Source organism: Cervus elaphus, chromosome 20 (genome assembly GCF_910594005.1).
Source record: "Cervus elaphus chromosome 20, mCerEla1.1, whole genome shotgun sequence".
Taxonomy (NCBI): domain Eukaryota; kingdom Metazoa; phylum Chordata; class Mammalia; order Artiodactyla; family Cervidae; genus Cervus; species Cervus elaphus.
Genome location: NC_057834.1, coordinates 90620968 through 90638845, shown reverse-complemented (window position 1 = coordinate 90638845; position 17878 = coordinate 90620968). Strand labels below are relative to the sequence as shown.

Below are 17878 nucleotides of genomic sequence, written 5' to 3'. Positions count from 1 at the left end.
CAGGGAGGCCTGGCATGCCACAGTCCATGGGGTTGCCAAGACTGAGTGAACTGAACTGGGAAATACTAGCACAGAATGTCGTGCGATAAGGGAAATAAGGTGTAGTGGAAATAATGAAACTCCCAAGTTATATTTGGAGGAAGAACTTGCAACATTCTCCAGTATTCTTGGAACTTCCATGGAGGGAGGGCCCTCGCGGGCTACAGTCCATGGGGTCACAAATAGCATGGGGTCACGACTGAGTACGGACACACACAAGTTAGCCCTGAATTCCATTTTTTTGAGGGGGTCTACCTCACATTATGAAAGCGTTAGTTACTCAGTCGTGACCGACTTTTGGCTCCTCTGTCCATGGGGTTTTCCAGGCAAGAATACTGGAGTGGGTTGCCATTCCCTTCAGGGGATCTGGACCCGGGGATTGAATCCAGGTCTCCTGCAGGCGATTCTTTAGCATTTGAGCCAGAGAAGAGATTAAGCTAGACTTCTTATTAAGCTTGACCAAATTCTACAGCAGTTGACGGGACCGGAACACCTGAGAGTACATTCTCCAGTGTTGTCTTTAAATCATTTTAACAAAAGAAGCATTTAATCACCTGTGTGCTCGGTCGCTCAGAACTGCCCAACATTTTGCGGCTCCATGGATTTGTGGTTTATCAGGGATAAAGGTGGATGGGCGTGAGAATGTGGGGCTCTGCGCCTGCGCATTGCGACTCTGCGCGCCGCGCTTTCGTATTTTCCCCGCGTCGCTTTGTCCCACAGCAGAGTTGCTCTGACTGTCTGTGAGGATGCTGCGGCCTGACATATCACCAACGTTTCCTTCTGCCCCTGTGACTTCCCCCTGCTCACCAGAGGCTCGGTCCCAGGGCCCCCGCTACAATTTCGGACTCCAGGAGACTCCTTTGAGCCGCCCTTCAGCCCAAGCCGCCTCTGCGTCTTCCCCACCAGGCACGTCTGGAGCGGCGGGTGACAGGAGCGGCAGCAGCAGTCTACCTGGGCACCCGCTCAGCGCCCTGCCGCCTCAAGGCAAGGAGTTGTGTGAACTTCTGGAGGTTCGGGGAACCGTGGTCTCTGGTTAACACAGAAGTTTCAGTTGGTGTCTGTTTGGAATTTGGGAGTGGGGTGCTCTGCGAATTGAGTGGGTCTGAGAGATTTAAGGGTTGGACTCTTCCTCATGTTGGTTTTCTTACAAGGCCGTGGTGGCGGATGGCTCAGTTCTGAGGCAAGCTGTATTCATATCCCGGGTAATGTGCCTCCCGCCACGCCCCATGACAGATGAATGAATTTGTGCACGAGTTTAGTGATTGGAGTGGTAAACCTGGAGTGGTAAACCTCTTGGCTCCTGAATTTAAGCCTCCAAGTCCTTCTAGGATGTCTTGAAAACAGATAAGCTTTGAGAACAGACCAGATTTAACATTTTCTTTAATTGAGGTGAATAATACATTTAGTGTGAAAAATGTCCTTTAAGGAGTATTCAACTCATTTATCTTATAGTCAGTTACTCTCCGTGACAAAACCGTCACCTTTTGCCCACACAGCTTTGCCAGTCACTGGCAAGGTAACAAATGCCAAATCCGGAGGTCACTTTTCAGTTCATCTTATGTAAACTTCCCACTGTGTTTAATGTTCTTCACCAGACTTGTCTTGAACTGTCTTAATTTGATTTCCTTGATTCCACTCGTCCCTGTTTTTCGCCTACCTTCCATAGAACTATGCCTACTTTTGTTAGTTTACAAATTATTGGCTTGTCCTTAGAGGTTTTTTCTAGGCTACTTCTGATTGTGATTATCACTACAGCCCAGATCTCATCTTTGCCCCCAGATTCCTGTTTCAGACTGTCTTCTGAAGTTTCTAGTAAAGAACCAGTGGACATCCTCATACTCACTATATGATTAATTGAATTCATCTCTCTTCAGCTCCTCAACCTGTTTCTCTTATCTCAATCATTGGGTTTTTAAAATCCTTAGGAGACTTCAATGATTCAAGTATTCCCTCACTCATAACTTCCAAAGTTAACAAGTTCTAGATTTATCTTTTAAATAATTCTGTCCTTTTCTCTGTGCTATTACAGGCCCTTTTAATTTTATGTCTGAATTATTGCCTCAATCTCCTAATGTTTCTTTCTTCTAAGCTTATTTACAGTGTCACTAGAGTTATATGGAAAATGAAAATCTATGTCCCGTGGCACTTCAACCAGTGACTCTATTTGCGGGTAAAAAATTGTACTCTTTAGCAGGATATCCAAGTCCATTTGGGATATGTTTTCAGTCTTTGCAGTCTTATATCTCATCATTTCTTAATAATTACCCTACTTTCTAACTTAATTGACCTACTTGCTCTTCCTCCAAGGCAACATACATGTTTATCAGTATAATCGCCTTCATGAAATGTTCTGTCACCTATTTATTTTCAACAATAATAACATCCACTAATTAATGAGTGCTCCTCTGTTCTAGCTTCTTACTTAGCATGTTGTATCTCTGATCCTTACAGTAAATCTGTAAGATAGATTTTTCTTTTGTCCCAATTTAAGAGGGAGCCAAGGCCCAAATTGATGAAATAGTTACCTTAGGTGCTCAGTGCATGCTCAGTTGCATCTGACTCTTTCTGAACCCGTGGACTGTAGCCCGCCAGGCTCCTTTGTCCATGGATTTCCCAGGCAGGAATACTGGAGTGCGTTGCCATTTCCTGCTCCAGGAGATCTTCCTGACCCAGGGTTTGAACCTTTGTCTTTCATATCTGTATTTTAGATTCTTTACCACCTAGCCACCAGGGAGCTGAGTTATCTTAGGAGCTGAGGATAATAATATTCTGTGCTCTCAAAGAACTTATGGTTCAGTAGGGAAGATAGACTTAAACATCTATAAACAAACTTTTAAAAGATAATTATTTTGAGTTATTTACAGATATTGTGCTTAGTCACTTCAGTCGTATCCGACCCTCTGCGATCCTAGGGACCGTAGTCTGACAGGCTCCTCTGTCCACAGGATCCTCCAGGCAAGAATACTGGAGTGGGTTGCCATTTCCTTCTCTATGCAGATATTGAGGTATTTAATAAGTAGGGGAACAAAGTAACAAAAGAAATTTTGCAGAGGAAATTCAACTTGAGGTAGTGTTGAAGGATAAGATTATGTCAACTAAAGGGAAAGAGGAGAAAAAGAATAAACTTTTCTTTCTCTCTTAAGAAAGAAAAATATGTACGAAGGCACAGAAGTATGATATAGCATGTTGTGTCTGTAGACTACAAATAATTTCGTTTGGTAGAGCAGTAGGGTGATCTATTTTGTTCTTCCCAAGATAAACTTGGAGTACTTGCAGGTATTTAATCTGGGAGCCAGATATGTTTTTTTGCCATGCCAAAAACATCTCTGGCTTTGGTGATTGGAATAGATGGTAGCACTTTTTCCTGATAAATGGAATCTTGTAGGAGAAGCAACTTTTAGAGGGAAAAATGGTGAATTCTTCTGTGGACATGTTGAGTGTGAAGAAACTTTGGGGTATCCATACATTCATATTGAAGTAATTGAATATATGAATCTAGGGCTAAGAAAGAAGCCTAGGAGAGATATAAATTTGAGGTCAGAGGGGAGAAGGTAAAGAAAATATAGGAAGATAGAGGTGAAGGAAATTGGAGAAAAACTAGGAGAAGTAAGTTTAAGAAGGAGATTAGAGTCTGAAAGTAACCTGAGAACAAGAAGCAGTCCTGTTTGTCTCCAGTTTTTCTAGTAACCATCTCCTTTCTTAGCTCCTTTAAGCCTAGGGTTAGTAATGGAGCATACTTTGTCTTGATTCTACAGATTTCTTTATGATGATATTCTGTCTACCCCTTTGTAAATTTTCCCTTTATCAAACACTCTTCAAATTATACTAGTTTGAATGTGTTATCTTTCTGGAAACTATACAAAAATGTTAGATTTTATCGTATGGTGCATGTGGGAGACACTGAGAAATTGTTCAGAAAGGGAGACATGGTGAAATTTCTTTTTCAGATAGATCACTAGTGATGGATGTGAAGAATTGATTAGAGAGGCATCACATTGAAGGCAAGGAGAATAATTCAAAGACTTTTGAAAAAGGCCTGAAGAAAATATGTGCTTATAATGGGCCAGATAGGAGTGAAGATGGAGAGAAATTTTAGTGAGATATCTATCTGTCTATATAATTAGATTTGGTTACTGACTGGGTGTTTGGATTCATGAAAGAGGAGTTAAGAGTGACTTCTAAGTTTATGACTTGTATGAAAAGGTGCAGGATGATGTAGTTGACCAACTGGTAGTAAAGAAAGGATAAATTCTGAGAAGTTAATGAGGTTATTCACTTTTAGATATTTAACAGTTCTGGGAAAATATCTAACGGTTTGTATCCAAAAAGTAGTTTTGGATATTTGTATCCAAAAATATAGGGATCTAGAGCCACCCTATCTGTTAGAACTCTCTGTGATGATAGATATATTCTATATTTGTGCTAATGTAGTAGCCACTAGACAAGTGTGGTTTTTGTACATTTTAAATGTGGCTAGTGTGACTGAAGAACCAAATTTTAACTTTTATTTAATTTAAATAGCCACATGTGGCAAGAAGCTCCTATACTGAGCAATGTAGCTATAGATCTAAGAATGGTTTTTGCATTTTTAAACGGTTGGAAAAGTAAAAGAAGAAATTCATATTATAGTATCCAGAGCTAAATATCGGAATATTCACTGGAAGGACTGATGCTGAAGCTCCAATACTTTGGCCATCTGATGCGAAGAACTGACTCATTGGAAAAGACCCTGATGCAGAGAAAGATTGAGGGCAGAAGGGGGCAAAAGAGCATAAGATGGTTGGATGGCATCATTGACTCAATGGACATGAGTTTGAGCAAATTCCGGGAGATATTGAAGGACAGGGAACCCTGGTGTGCTACAGTCCATGGGGTTGCAAAGACTTGGACATGACTGAGTGGCTGGACAACAACAAATCCAGAATGAAAATTTCATTGAAATACAGTCACTTACTTATTGTCTGTTGCTGTTTCCTGTGATAATGTCAGAACTGAGTAATGGTAATAGACAGTATGACCCACAAAGCCTAACATATTTAACATCTGGCTCATTATTTAAAAGCTTGCCACCCTACATTTTATAGTGTTGGAGAGGAGTTAGGGCTGTATATGAAGGTTTGAGAGTTGCCAGGAAATAGATATTAATAAAAGCTAAAATAATAGATGAGATGTTCAGAGGAAATGTATAATTTTGATTTGAGAAAGTAAAAAATTTTGGAATCATTGGAAGCCAACAGTTAAGAGGCAGATAGAGGAAAAAGGACCTGGCAATGGAAACAAGTAGTTTAAGGAGAATCAAGATAGAGAGTTGTTATGGAAATCAAGGAGGAGAGGCAAAATGGGACCCAGGATTTTTTTTTAAAGAACTCCTAATTTAACTTAAAATCTTTTGCACAGCAAAGGAAACTATAAAGAGATGAGAAGATAACCCTCAGAGTGGGAGAAAATAATTGCAAATGAAGCAACTGACAAAAGATTAATTTCCAAAATATATAAACGGCTCAATATCAGGAAAACAAACCACCCAATCAAAAAATGGGCAGAAGACCTAAACAGACCTTTCTCCAAAGAAGATGTACAGATGGCCAATAAACACATGAAAAGATGCTCAACATCATTTATTATTAGAGAAAGGCAAATCAAAACTGCAATGAGGTATCACCTCATACCAATTATAATATCCATCATCAACAAATCTATAAACAATAAATGCTGGAGAGGATGTGCTTGAGAAAAAGGAATCTTCCTGCACTGTTGGTAGGAATGTAAATTGATACAGCCACAATGGAGAACAGTGTGGAGATTCCTTAAAAAACTAGGAATAAAGCTACCATATGACCTAGCAATCCCATTACTAGGCACACACCCTGAGAAAACCACAATTCCAGTGTTCATTGTAGCACTGTTTACAGTGGCCTGCACATGGAAGCAACCTAGATGTCCATCAACAGATGAATGGATAAAGAAGATATGGTACATGCTGGACTGTGCTTAGTCGCTCAGTTGTGTCTGACTCTTTGTGACCCATGGACTGTAGCCCACCAGGCTCCTCTGTCCATGGGGTTTCTGCAGACAAGAATACTGGAGTGGGTAGCTTATCCCTTCTCCCAGGGACTCTTCCTGACCCAGGAATTGAACCAGGGTCTCCTGTACTGCAGGTGGATTCTTTACCAGCTGAGCTATTAGGGAAGCCCATAGTACATTATACAATGAAATGTTACTCAGCCATAAAAAGAACAAATTTGAGTCAGTTCTAGTGAGGTGGATGAACCTAGAGCCTGTTATAGAGTGAAGTAAGTCAGAAAAACAAATACTGTATATTAATGCATATATTTGGAATCTATTAATAGAAAAATAGTACTGATGAATCTATCTGCAGGGAATGAATGGAGATGCAGATGTAGAAAACGAACTTGTGGACACAGAGGGGAAGGATATGGAGGACAAATTGAGAAATTAGCATTTATGTATATACTTTTATCATGTGTAAAATAGATAGCCAGTGGGAAGCTGCTGTATAACACAGGGAGCCTGGCTTGGCCCTCTGTAACAGTGGCTGACTATTTTTTTAGGCTCCAGAATCACTTCAGATGGTGATTGCAGCCATGAAATTAAAAGACACTTACTCCTTGGAAGAAAAGTTATGACCAACCTAGATAGCATATTAAAAAGCAGAGACATTACTTTGCCAACAGAGGTCTGTCTAGTCAAGGCTATGGTTTTTCCAGTAGTCATGTATAGATATGAGAGTTGGACTATTAAGAAATCTGAGCACTGAAGAATTGATGCTTTTGAACTGTGGTGTTGGAGAAGACTTGAGAGTCTCTTGGACTGCAAGGAGATCCAACCAGTACATCCTAAAGGAGATCAGTCCTGGGTGTTCATTGGAAGGACTGATGTTGAAGCTGAAACTCCAATATTTTGCCCACCTGATGTGAAGAGCTGACTCATTTGAAAAGACCCTGATGTTGGGAAAGATTGAAGGCAGGAGGAGAAGGGGACGGCAGAGGATGAGATGGTTAGTTAGATGGCATCACCGACTCAATGGACATGAGTTTGGGTGACCTCTGGGAGTTGGTGATGGACAGGGAGGCGTGATGTGCTGTGGTTCCTGGGGTCACAAGGAGTCGGACACGACTGACTGAACTGAACTGAATGACCTAGAGGAGTGGGATAGGAAAGAAGAGGAAAGCTCTAGAAGGAGGGGATATATGGATATCATTATATATATATAATGACGGCTGATTCGAGTTGTAAGGTAAAAGCCAACTCAGCGTTGTAAAGCAATTATCCTCCAATTAAAAAACGTACACTTATTGGAATCCCTGGTGGCCCACTATGCAGTGGATAGGAATCCGCCTGCAGCAATCCCTCCCTCTTCCTGGAAGATTCCACGCATCAAAGAGCAGTTAAGCCCATGTGCCACAGTTACAGAGCCTGAGCTCTAGAGGCCGTGCACCACAACTACTGAGCCTGTGTGCTTACAGCCAGTGCATCACAAAAAGAGAAGCCACTGCAGTGAGAAGCCCATGCATTGCCATAAAGAGTAGCCCCTGTTCTAGTAGCCCCTGCTTGCTGCATCTAAAGAAAGCCTGCACAAAGCAACAGAGACCTCACACAGCCAAAAAGACATAAATAAAAATGAACTTAAAAAAAATAATGTATGTGTGCCCACAACATTGTAAATCAACTATATTTAATGGGGGAAAAAAAAACCTATGTGCCTAGACACTATGCTAGACTGTTTATGTACATTCTGTCATATTTTATGACAACCCTATAAAAAAAAGTAGTATCTTCACCATATTAACAAATTGATAAAAACTATATGATAATCTCAATAGATGCAGAAAAAACCTTTGACAAAATTCAGCACCCATTTATGATTAAAACTCTTCAAAAAATGGGCATAGAAGGAACCTACCTCTACATAGTAAAGGCCAAATATGATAAGCCTATGGCAAACATTATTCTCAATGGTGAAAAGCTGAAAGCATTACCCCCTATGATCAGGAACAAGACAAGGGTGTTCACTTTCTCCACTACTATTTGGCATAGTTCTGGAAGTCCTAGCTACAGCAATCAGAGAAGAAAAAGAAATAAAAGGAATCCAGATTGGAAAAGAAGAAGTAAAGCTCTCACTGTTTGCAGATGACATGATACTGTACATAGAAAACCCTAAAGATAGTATCAGAAAATTACTAGGGCTAATCAGTGAAATATATCAAAGTTGCAGGATACAAAATCAATACACAAAAATCACTTGTATTTCTGTATACTAGCAATGAAAAATCAGAAAGAGAAATTAAGGGATCAATCCCCTTCACCTTTGCAACAAAAAGAATTAAATATGTAGGAATAAACTTACCTAAGGAGACAAAAGAACTGTGCACAGAAAATTATAAGACACTAGTGAAAAAATCAAAGACAACATAAACAGATGGAGAGATATTCTGTGTTCCTGGGTAGGAAGAATGGATATTGTGAAGATGGGTATACTACCAAGTGCAATCTACAGATTCAATGCAATCCCTATCAAATTACCAATGGCATTTTTCACAGAACTAGAAGAAAATATTTCACAATTCACATGGAAACACAAAAGACCCCGAATAGCCAAAGCAGTCTTGAGAAAGAAGAATGGAGCTGGAAGAGTCAACCTTCCTGGCTTCAGGTTATACTACACAGCCACAATCATCAAGACAGTCTGGTACTGGCACAAAAGTAGAAATATAGACCAATGGAACAAGATAGAAAGCCCAGAAATAAACCCATGCACCTATGGGTACCTTATTTTTGACAAAGGAGGCAAGAATATACAATGGGGCGATGACAGCCTTTTCAACAAATGGTGAGGGAAAAACTGGACAGCTACATGTAAAAGAGTGAAATTAGAACACTTCCTAACAGCAAACACAAAGATAAACTCAAAATGGATTAAAGGCCTAAATGTAAGACCAGAAATTATAAAACTCTTAGAGGAAAACATAGGCAGAATACTCGATGATGTAAATCAAAGCGAGATCGTCTATGACTCACCTCCTAGAGTAATGTAAATAAAAACAAAAGTAAACAAGTGAGACCGGATTAAACTTAAAAGCTTTTGCACAGCAAAGGAAACTATAAGCAAGGTGAAAGACAACCCTCAGAATGGGAGATGATAATAGCAAATGAAACAACTGACAGAGGATTAATTTCCAAAATACACAAGCAGCTCATACAACTCAATACTAGAGAAACAAACAATCCAATCAAAAAGTGGGGAAAAGACCTAAACAGACATTTCTCCAAAGAAGACATACAGATGGCTAACAAACACATAAAAAATGCTCAACATTGCTTATTATTAGAGAAATGCAAATCAAAACTACAATGAGATGTCATGTCACACTGGTCAGAATGGCCATCATCAAAAAGTCTACAAATAAATGCTGAGAGGGTGTGGAGACAGGGGAACATTTTTGCACTGTTGGTGGGAATGTAAATTGATACAGCCACTATGGAAGACAGTATGGAGAGTCCTTAAAAAACAAGGAATAAAACCACCATATGACCCAGCAATCCCACTCCTAGGCATATCCTGTTCAGTTCAGTTCAGTTCAGTCACTCAGTTGTGTCCGACTCTTTGCAACCCCATGGACTGCAGCACGCCAGGCCTCCCTGTCCATCACCAACTCCCAGAGTCCAACTCCACTGAGTCGGTGAGGCTATCCAACCATCTCATCATCTGTCGTCCTCTTCACCTCCTGCCTTCATTCTTTCCTAGCATCAGAGTCTTTTCTAATGAGTCAGTTTTTTGCATAAGGTGGCCAAAGTATTGGAGTTTCAGCTTCAGCATCAGTCCTTCCAATGAATATTCAGGACTGATTTCCTTTAGGATGGACTGATTGGATCTGTTTGCAGTCCAAGGGACTCTCAAGAGTCTTCTCCAATGCCACAGTTCAAAAGCATCAATGCTTCAGAGCTCAGTTTTCTTTAGAGTCCAGCTCTCACATCCATACATGACTATTGGAAAAACCATAGCCTTGACTAGACCTTGACCTAGTCAAGTGACCTTGTTGACCTTGACCTTGACCTATGTTGGCAAAGTAATGTCTCTGATTTTTAATATGCTGCCTAGGTTGGTCATAACTTTCCTTCCAAGGAGTCTTTTAATTTCATGGCTGCAGTCACCACCTGCAGTGATTTTGAAGCCACCCAAAATAAAGTCTGCCAGCCACTGTTTTCACTGTTTCCCCATCTATTTCCCATGAAGTGATGGGACCGGATGCCATGATCTTGGTTTTCTGAATGTTGAGCTTTAAGCCAACTTTTTCACTCTCCTTCTTCACTTTCATCAAGAGGCTCTTTAGTTCTTCTTTACTTTCTGCCATAAGGGTGGTGTCATCTGCATATCTGAGGTTATTGACATTTCTCCTGGCAATCTTGATCCCAGCTTATGCTTCATCTAGCCCAGCATTTCTCATGATGTACTCTGCATATAAGTTAAATAAGTAGGGTGACAATGCACAGCCTTGACCTACTCCTTTTCCTATTCGGAACCAGTCTGTTGGTCCATGTCCAGTTCTAACTGTTGCTTCCTGACCTGCATACAGGATTCTCAAGAGGGAGGTCAGGTGGTTTGGTATTATCATCTCTTTCAGAATTTTCCACAGTTTATTGTGATCCACACAGTCAAAGGCTTTGGCATAGTCAATAAAGCAAAGATAGATGTTTTTCTGGAACTCTCTTGCTTTTTTATTGATCCAGCAGATATTGGCAATTTGATCTCTGGTTCCTCTGCCTTTTCTAAAACCAGCTTGAACATCTGGAAGTTCATGGTTCATATATTGTTGAAGCCTGGCTTGGAGAATTTTGAGCATTACTTTACTAGCGTATATCCTGAGGAAACCAAAATTGAAAAAGACACATGTATCCCATCGTTTCTTTTCTGCACTATTTATGATAGCTAGAACATGGAAGCAACCTAGATATCCATCACCAGGTGAATGGATAAAGAAGTTATGCTACATATACACAATGGAATATTACTCAACCATAAAAAGGAATGCATTTGAGTCAGTTCTAATGAGGTAGATGAACCTAGATCCTATTATACGGAGTGAAGTAAGTCAGAAAAAGAAAGATAAATATCGTATTCTAATGCATATATACGGAATCTAGAAAAATGGTACTGAAGAGTTTATTTACAGGGCAACAATGGAGAAACAGAGAGAATAGACTTATGGACATGGGGAGAGGGGAAGAGAGGGTGAGATGTATGGAAAGAGTAACATGGAAACTTACATTAGCATATGTAAAATAGATAGCCAATGGGAATTTGCTGTATGGCTCAGGAAACTCAAAACAGGAGCTCTGTATCAACTTAGAGGGGTGGGATGGGGAGGGAGATGAGAGGAAGGTTCAAAAGGGAGGGGATTTGTGTATTCCTGTGGCTGATTCATTTTGAGGTTTGACAGAAAACAACAAAATTCTGTAATGCAATTAGTCTTCAATAAAAAAATAAATAAATTTACAAAAAGAAGGTAGTATCTTATACCAATAGGTAAGTAACTGAAAAAGGAACTGAACCCAGGTAAGCCTAAATTCTCTTTATACCAATTGCCTGGCAGGAGAGAATTTCAATGAAGAAGTCAATGGAAGAAAAGAGGTATAATTACTATACAAAGGTGTATTTGAAGCTTAGAAGGTAGTTTGTAATTACCAAGAGTAATCTCAGTGAGCTTGCATAAGAAAAAGCTATATTAGTGAGCACTTTTCATTATATTTTAGTATGATGTTATTTATGTTAACTTTTTCATAATTTGTTATATTAAAAAATCATTATCAGGTGAAGTTTTTTAGTGATTATAGAGATTTTATACCACATTGCATAGTTCTAAACTTTAAATTGATATTAAATTTTTTTGAATTTAGGTTCATACTTTAGAAACAGAAGATCTTTTGCAGAAAACACACATGCATCAAATGTTATGCTTGGTACAAGCTCTTCGTCTGCACAAGATAGTAATTATCCTCAAATACTAAAATCTCCATTATGTGCTGGAAATCCCCAGAGATCAGGTTATAAAAGTTGGACACCACAAGTGGGATATTCAGGTAAAGTAAGTGGAATATTGACTTAATTGATCTTTGAAACTTTTAAAGTTTTATAAATTATATATTAGGGTAATTAAGGTAGTATGAAATTATTTGAAGCTAACATGGAAGACAATAATAAGTACGTCAGTTTAGCCATATCTACAATTTGATGCTAGGTTAATAACACTACATAGTTTATGATACTGTTTGTTTAAAAATGCAGGTCTAAGTTTTCATCATTCTGACAAAAAAAAGTACAAGAAAGAGAAAGCCCTTCCTTTTATACATATTTGCTTAAATCTAAAGTTGGTCCTGTAATACTATTGAATGTTTTTTAATATTTAAATTTTAGTATTTATCTAGAGTTAGATTTTCTTGAGGGGAAAATGGGCGAAGTAGGTCTACATGTGTAAGCATCATTTACTTAAAGGTATATGGCTATATAATACAGGGAGCCCAACCCTGAGCTCTGTGACAACCTAGAGGGGTGGGATAGGGGGTTGAGTGGGAGGGAGACTCAAGAGAGAGGGATATATGTATGCTTATGGACAATTTTACTTGTTGTATGGCAGAAACCAACACAATATTGTAAAGCAATTATCCTCCATTTAAAAATTAAAAAAAAAATTAATTTAAAAAGGTATATGAATGTGTAGATTTACAAAATAATGACAAATTATTTTTCTAAGTGATTCTACTAATGTATACTCTTACTGGCAATGTATGAGTGTTCTTGTTGATCTATATACTACCCAGCATTTGGTACTGTCAGACTCCTTAACATTTAACAGTCAAGCAGTTGTAAAATTCCCTGATAGCTCAGTTGGCAAAGAATCCACCTGTAATGCAGGAGACCCCGGTTCGATTCCTGGGTCGGGAAGATCCCCTGGAGAAGGGATAGGCTACCCACTCCAGTATTCTGGCCTGGAGAATTCCATGGACTGTATAGCCTATGGGGTTGTAAAGAGTCAAACATGACTGAGCAGCTTTCACTTTCACCTAAGTATAGTCTGAATTAGCATTTTCCTGGTTATAAATAAGGTTGATTATTTTTCTTAAAGTGTGTCTTCTTTGCTGGACTATAAACTCTATGAAGACAGAGACTGTAGCTGTTAAAATCCAATCTGAAGTAAAACTATACAAGATTTAAACAGGAAAGATTTAATATAAAGAATTATTAAACTGTGATGAAAGAATAACTATAGGGTATCAGAAAACTCTGTGAGGCACCCTAGGGCTGAGGGGGCTCCTAAGAGGTCACACTTGGAAGTGACCCTCGTCTGGGTCCCATTTCCAAGATTGGAGTACAGATCTCTTTGAAGAATGTGAATACTGAATGGCAATTTCAGTAGTGCCTGCAGATTTTCCAGGTCAGAGCTGGTCTGCTGTCCAGGGCGAACAGGACGCAGGTGGGGTGGATGATCTATAGCTGGTGGCTAGCTATGTAATGGGAGTGGGCTCTGGTGTGGGTTGGAGGCCTGGAGTACACAGTCTCTCTGTTGGGAAGGTGGACATCAAGAGGATTGTGGGAGGCAGACTTGAGGGAAGAATGAAAGAGCCAAGGGAATTAGTATGGGGAGGAGGCCTGGAGTGCAGGATATGTGTATTCAGAGGGCTGAGGGAAGGTTGTTACTATGCCATGCTGTAGCTGTGTGATCACCAGAGTACAGCACATTCTGGATGTGTAACTGGGCACATCGCCACCAGATGTCCTCATATCTACACTGCTGACCCACCATACTGTAGCGGAAACTGCAGGAGAGCCCGTCCTCCTGCAAGGTCCCTCCAGTGCCCTCATTTGAGAAAACTTAACGTTATGCGCACTTTAAGGGGAAATACTTACAGCGATTCTGTCCATTATTGTAGAACTTACACTGAAGTGTGAATTTGGAGCTGAGTGACAATAAATTGATAGCTGCCATAACTCCTTTGGCTATAGAGCTTCTGTATATGTCATTCTACACACATCTGGATTTTTTTTACAACAACAAAATGACTTTATGTTTCTACCTAACAGGATGTGTACATCTGTACTTACAAGTGAGGGGGTTCTCACTCTTTTCCAAAATAAGAAAATTCATAGTCCCAACAGTCATTGCATATTAATTATCTCAAATTCAGTCATGGTCCTAAGGAATATTCTGTTACTTAAAGACTAAACCTCCATTAACTTGTGAATAAACTTTTTAAAATTGAAAAGAGAGAAAAAATGGTTAGTTTGTACAAATAAACATGCATATAACAAAGCGTAGAGATAATATCCAAAGCTACTGCAGTTTTTGTTTCTGTAATTGGTCATGATGTTACAGTTGATATATTTGGTTTTTTTCTTCCACTACCCATTTTGAATTTCCCTAACTTTCAGCAGTAAGGCTGGAATGACCCAGACCTTCATTCCTGAAAGGTCTGAGTCCTTAGTCATTCTGCCATTTTTGCTTGCTGTAGTTTTCCATTAACCTTTACTATTGGAAATACTAAGACTTCCCTGGTGGCTCAGACGGTAAAGCGTCTGCCTACAATGTGGGAGACCCAGATTCGATCCCGGGGTCGAGAAGGTCCCCTGGAGAAGGAAATAGCAACCCACTCTAGTACTCTTGCCTGGAAAATCCCATAGATGGAGGAGCCTGGTAGGCTACAGTCTATGGGTCGCAAAGAGTCGGATATGACTGAGCGACTTCACTTTCACTTTCAAGGGGTGCCTTAGCAAATCCCTGGGGTTCCATTCATAGTCCACTTTGCCTTCTTTGTGTATAGCAGCATAATATTCCCTTGGCAATTGGGATTGACCAGACCATTCATAGATAACTCCCTTTTTTTCTTATTGTTTCAGTAGCATAAATAAGGAGCCTAAAATGGACAGGTGACAATCTCATCTTCCAGTTCAGTAGAATCATTGTTAGGTTACGTGGTGGAGCCAATAAGCATATGGAGACTAAGATCTCAAAACCAACAGAGCTCAACGTTGCCAGAATGGGATACAAAAATTCTTTGGGTGGGTTGGTAGGCATAATAGAGAGAGTAGCCACTCCTACATTCTCATGTTGATTCTTGGACCTGTGTATTCTAGTTATGAGGAATACAGCATCTATGATTCCAAGTATAAACTGCATCCTGTAAGAGAGAATCCTATTTACAGGGTGTTGCCTCCCAAATGACATTGAGTCTTCAGTAAGTTATTCTGCCTTTAGATTAAGCCAGGTATGTCTGGGTGATGGGCTATGTGGTATACACAGTTGATTCAATGGGCTGTAGCCCACTGATACATTTTTTTTCTTTTGCTGTGAAGTGAGTTCCTTGATCAGATGCAATACTGTGTGAAATGCCTTGATGGTGGATAAGGCATTCTGTGAGTTCCTAGATGGTGACACTGGCAGAGGCATTGTGGACCATTTCAAAATACAGAAAACAAATGGATTTTTAAGTGAAGTTCAATTTTGATAGTAATTTTAAAAAACAAATATTTAGGCCTCAGTTCATTAAAGCAGATGATGATAATAATAATAAAAATAACAATATATTGCAGGAATTAGTAATGATAAGGATTCAGTAAGATTGGTTTTTCTCATATACTGTTGATAGAATTAAAAGTCGGTACAATTATGAAAAGAAATTTGGCAATATATGTGACATCCTTTAAAAGTGATGGTTTTCCTTTGTTCCATCCAGAAGTAATTTGACTTCTAAGGAGCCAATTTAGGGAAGTAATATGAGACCCAGAAAAAAGCTTTATGTACTATGATGCTCATTTTAGTATTACTTATATCAGAGAGATAACAGTGCAAATGTTTTTTTTAAAGTTTAAGGGGGATGTCTTCTGAGTGTACTGAATTTCCAAGTACTGAAACTTGATATATAGTTTCCAGTTAAAAATGAAAAGATCGTATTTGATCGCAGAACTTAAACTGACTTCTGTAGATCTAATATAAACGCAATCACCAAGGATAACAAAGCCTTCATGGCAAAAAAGGTTCTGAGATTTAGACACGTAGATTTTTAAATGAACTCTTAAGTCAACTACTGACTAAGATAGCATAAATGTGTAAATAATTTTGTAAGTGTTATAATAGAAGACTAAAAAAGAAAAAAGGATTCTAGATTAGAGAGGGAAAGGAGGGAAGAAAAGGTACATTGAAAGGTTTAAAGGGAATAAAATACAATTTTGCTTCTTTGAAAAAAAATCTTAGATATGTTTAGTAGTATGATATTTTTGATCCATGAATAATGGCCTTATGATTTCATATGCTTTATAAAGCTGTTCTGTATTACATTGAATTCTTATAACAACTTTGTTTAAAATGTTTGGTATTTAAAAAGGTTAAATTACTTACCTGAATATTTATGGTCTGTGAGGCATAAATTTCAAAATCAGTAATATGTGTAGTGGTTAAGAGCGCCAGGTCTGGATTCAGGCCAGTGTGTACAAATTCTACCAGTTCCATTCAAACTTCAATCTGCTTAGAAGTAAATGGAGAAATTAATTATGTCTATTGATAGAATCAAATACAAAAAAGGTCTTAATCATCCAGATAACCTTGATGGTGTGGTCACTCACCTGGAGCCAGACATCCTGGAGTGGGAAGCCAAATGGGTCATAGGAGGCACTACATAAACAAAGCTAGTGGAGGTGATGGAATTCCAGCTGAGCTATTTCAAATCCTAAATGATGATGATGTGAAAGTGCTGCACTCAATATGTCAGCAAATTTGGAAAACTCAGCAGTGGCCACAGGACTGGAAAAGGTCAGATTTCATTCCAGTGCCAAAGAAGGGCAATGCCAAACAATGTTCAAATTATCATATAACTGTGCTCATTTCACATGCTAGCAAGATAATGCTCAAAATCCTTCAAGCTAGGCTTTAGCAGTGAACCAAGAACTTCCAGATGTATAAGTTGTATTTAGAAAAGGCAGAGGAGCCAGAGATCAAATTGCCAATATCTGTTGGATCATAGAAAAAGGAAGGGAATTCCAGAAAAATCTACTTCTGCTTTATTGACTACATGAAAACCTTTGACTGTGTGGATCACAACAAACTGTGTGGAAAATTTTTAAAGAGATGGGAATAACAGACCACATGACTTGCCTCCTGAGAAATCTGTATGTAGGTCAAGAAGCAACAGTTAGAACTGAACGCTGGTTCAAAATTGGGAAAGGAGTATGTCAAAGCTGTATATTGTCACCCTGCTTACTTAACTTCTATCTGAGTACATCATGTGAAATGCCAGGCTGGATGAATCACAAGCTGGAATCAAGACTGCCAGGAGAAATATCAACAACCTTAGATATGCGGATGATACCACTCTAATGGTTGAAAGTGAAGAGGAACTAAAGAGCCTCTAAGTATGAAAGAGGAGAGTGAGAAAAGCTGGCTTAAGACTCAACATTTAAAAAACTAAGATCATGGCATCCAGTCCAATCACTTCATGGCAAATAGATGGGGAAAAAGTGGAAACAGTGACAGACTTTATTCTCTTGGGCTCCAAAATCACTGCAGACGGTGACTGCAGCCACAAAATTAAAAGACCTTTGCCCCTTGGAAGAAAAGCTATGACAAACCTAAACAACAAATTAGAAAGCAGAGACATTACTTTGCCAACAAAGATCCATATAATCAGAGCTGTGGTTTTTCCAGTAGTCATGTACGGATTTGAGAATTAGACCATTAATTAGAGGAAGGGTGAGCACCAAAGAACTGATGCTTTGAAATTGTGCTGGAGAAGACTCTTCAGAGTCCCTTGGACTGCAAGGAGATCCAACCAG

At 39.2% G+C, this 17878-nt stretch overlaps 1 protein-coding gene across 1 annotated transcript in view; it reads left to right on the top strand.

The window, feature by feature from the left end:
- Nucleotides 1-336: 336 nt before the first annotated feature.
- Nucleotides 337-17878, top strand: part of MSH4 (mutS homolog 4) — an 88516-nt gene continuing 70974 nt past the window's right edge. Inside the window, exons 1-2 of the mRNA XM_043878522.1 lie at nt 337-1023; nt 11956-12138. Coding sequence (XP_043734457.1) covers nt 786-1023; nt 11956-12138 — 421 coding nt within the window. The 5' untranslated portion in view covers nt 337-785. The remainder of the gene's footprint in view (nt 1024-11955; nt 12139-17878) is intronic.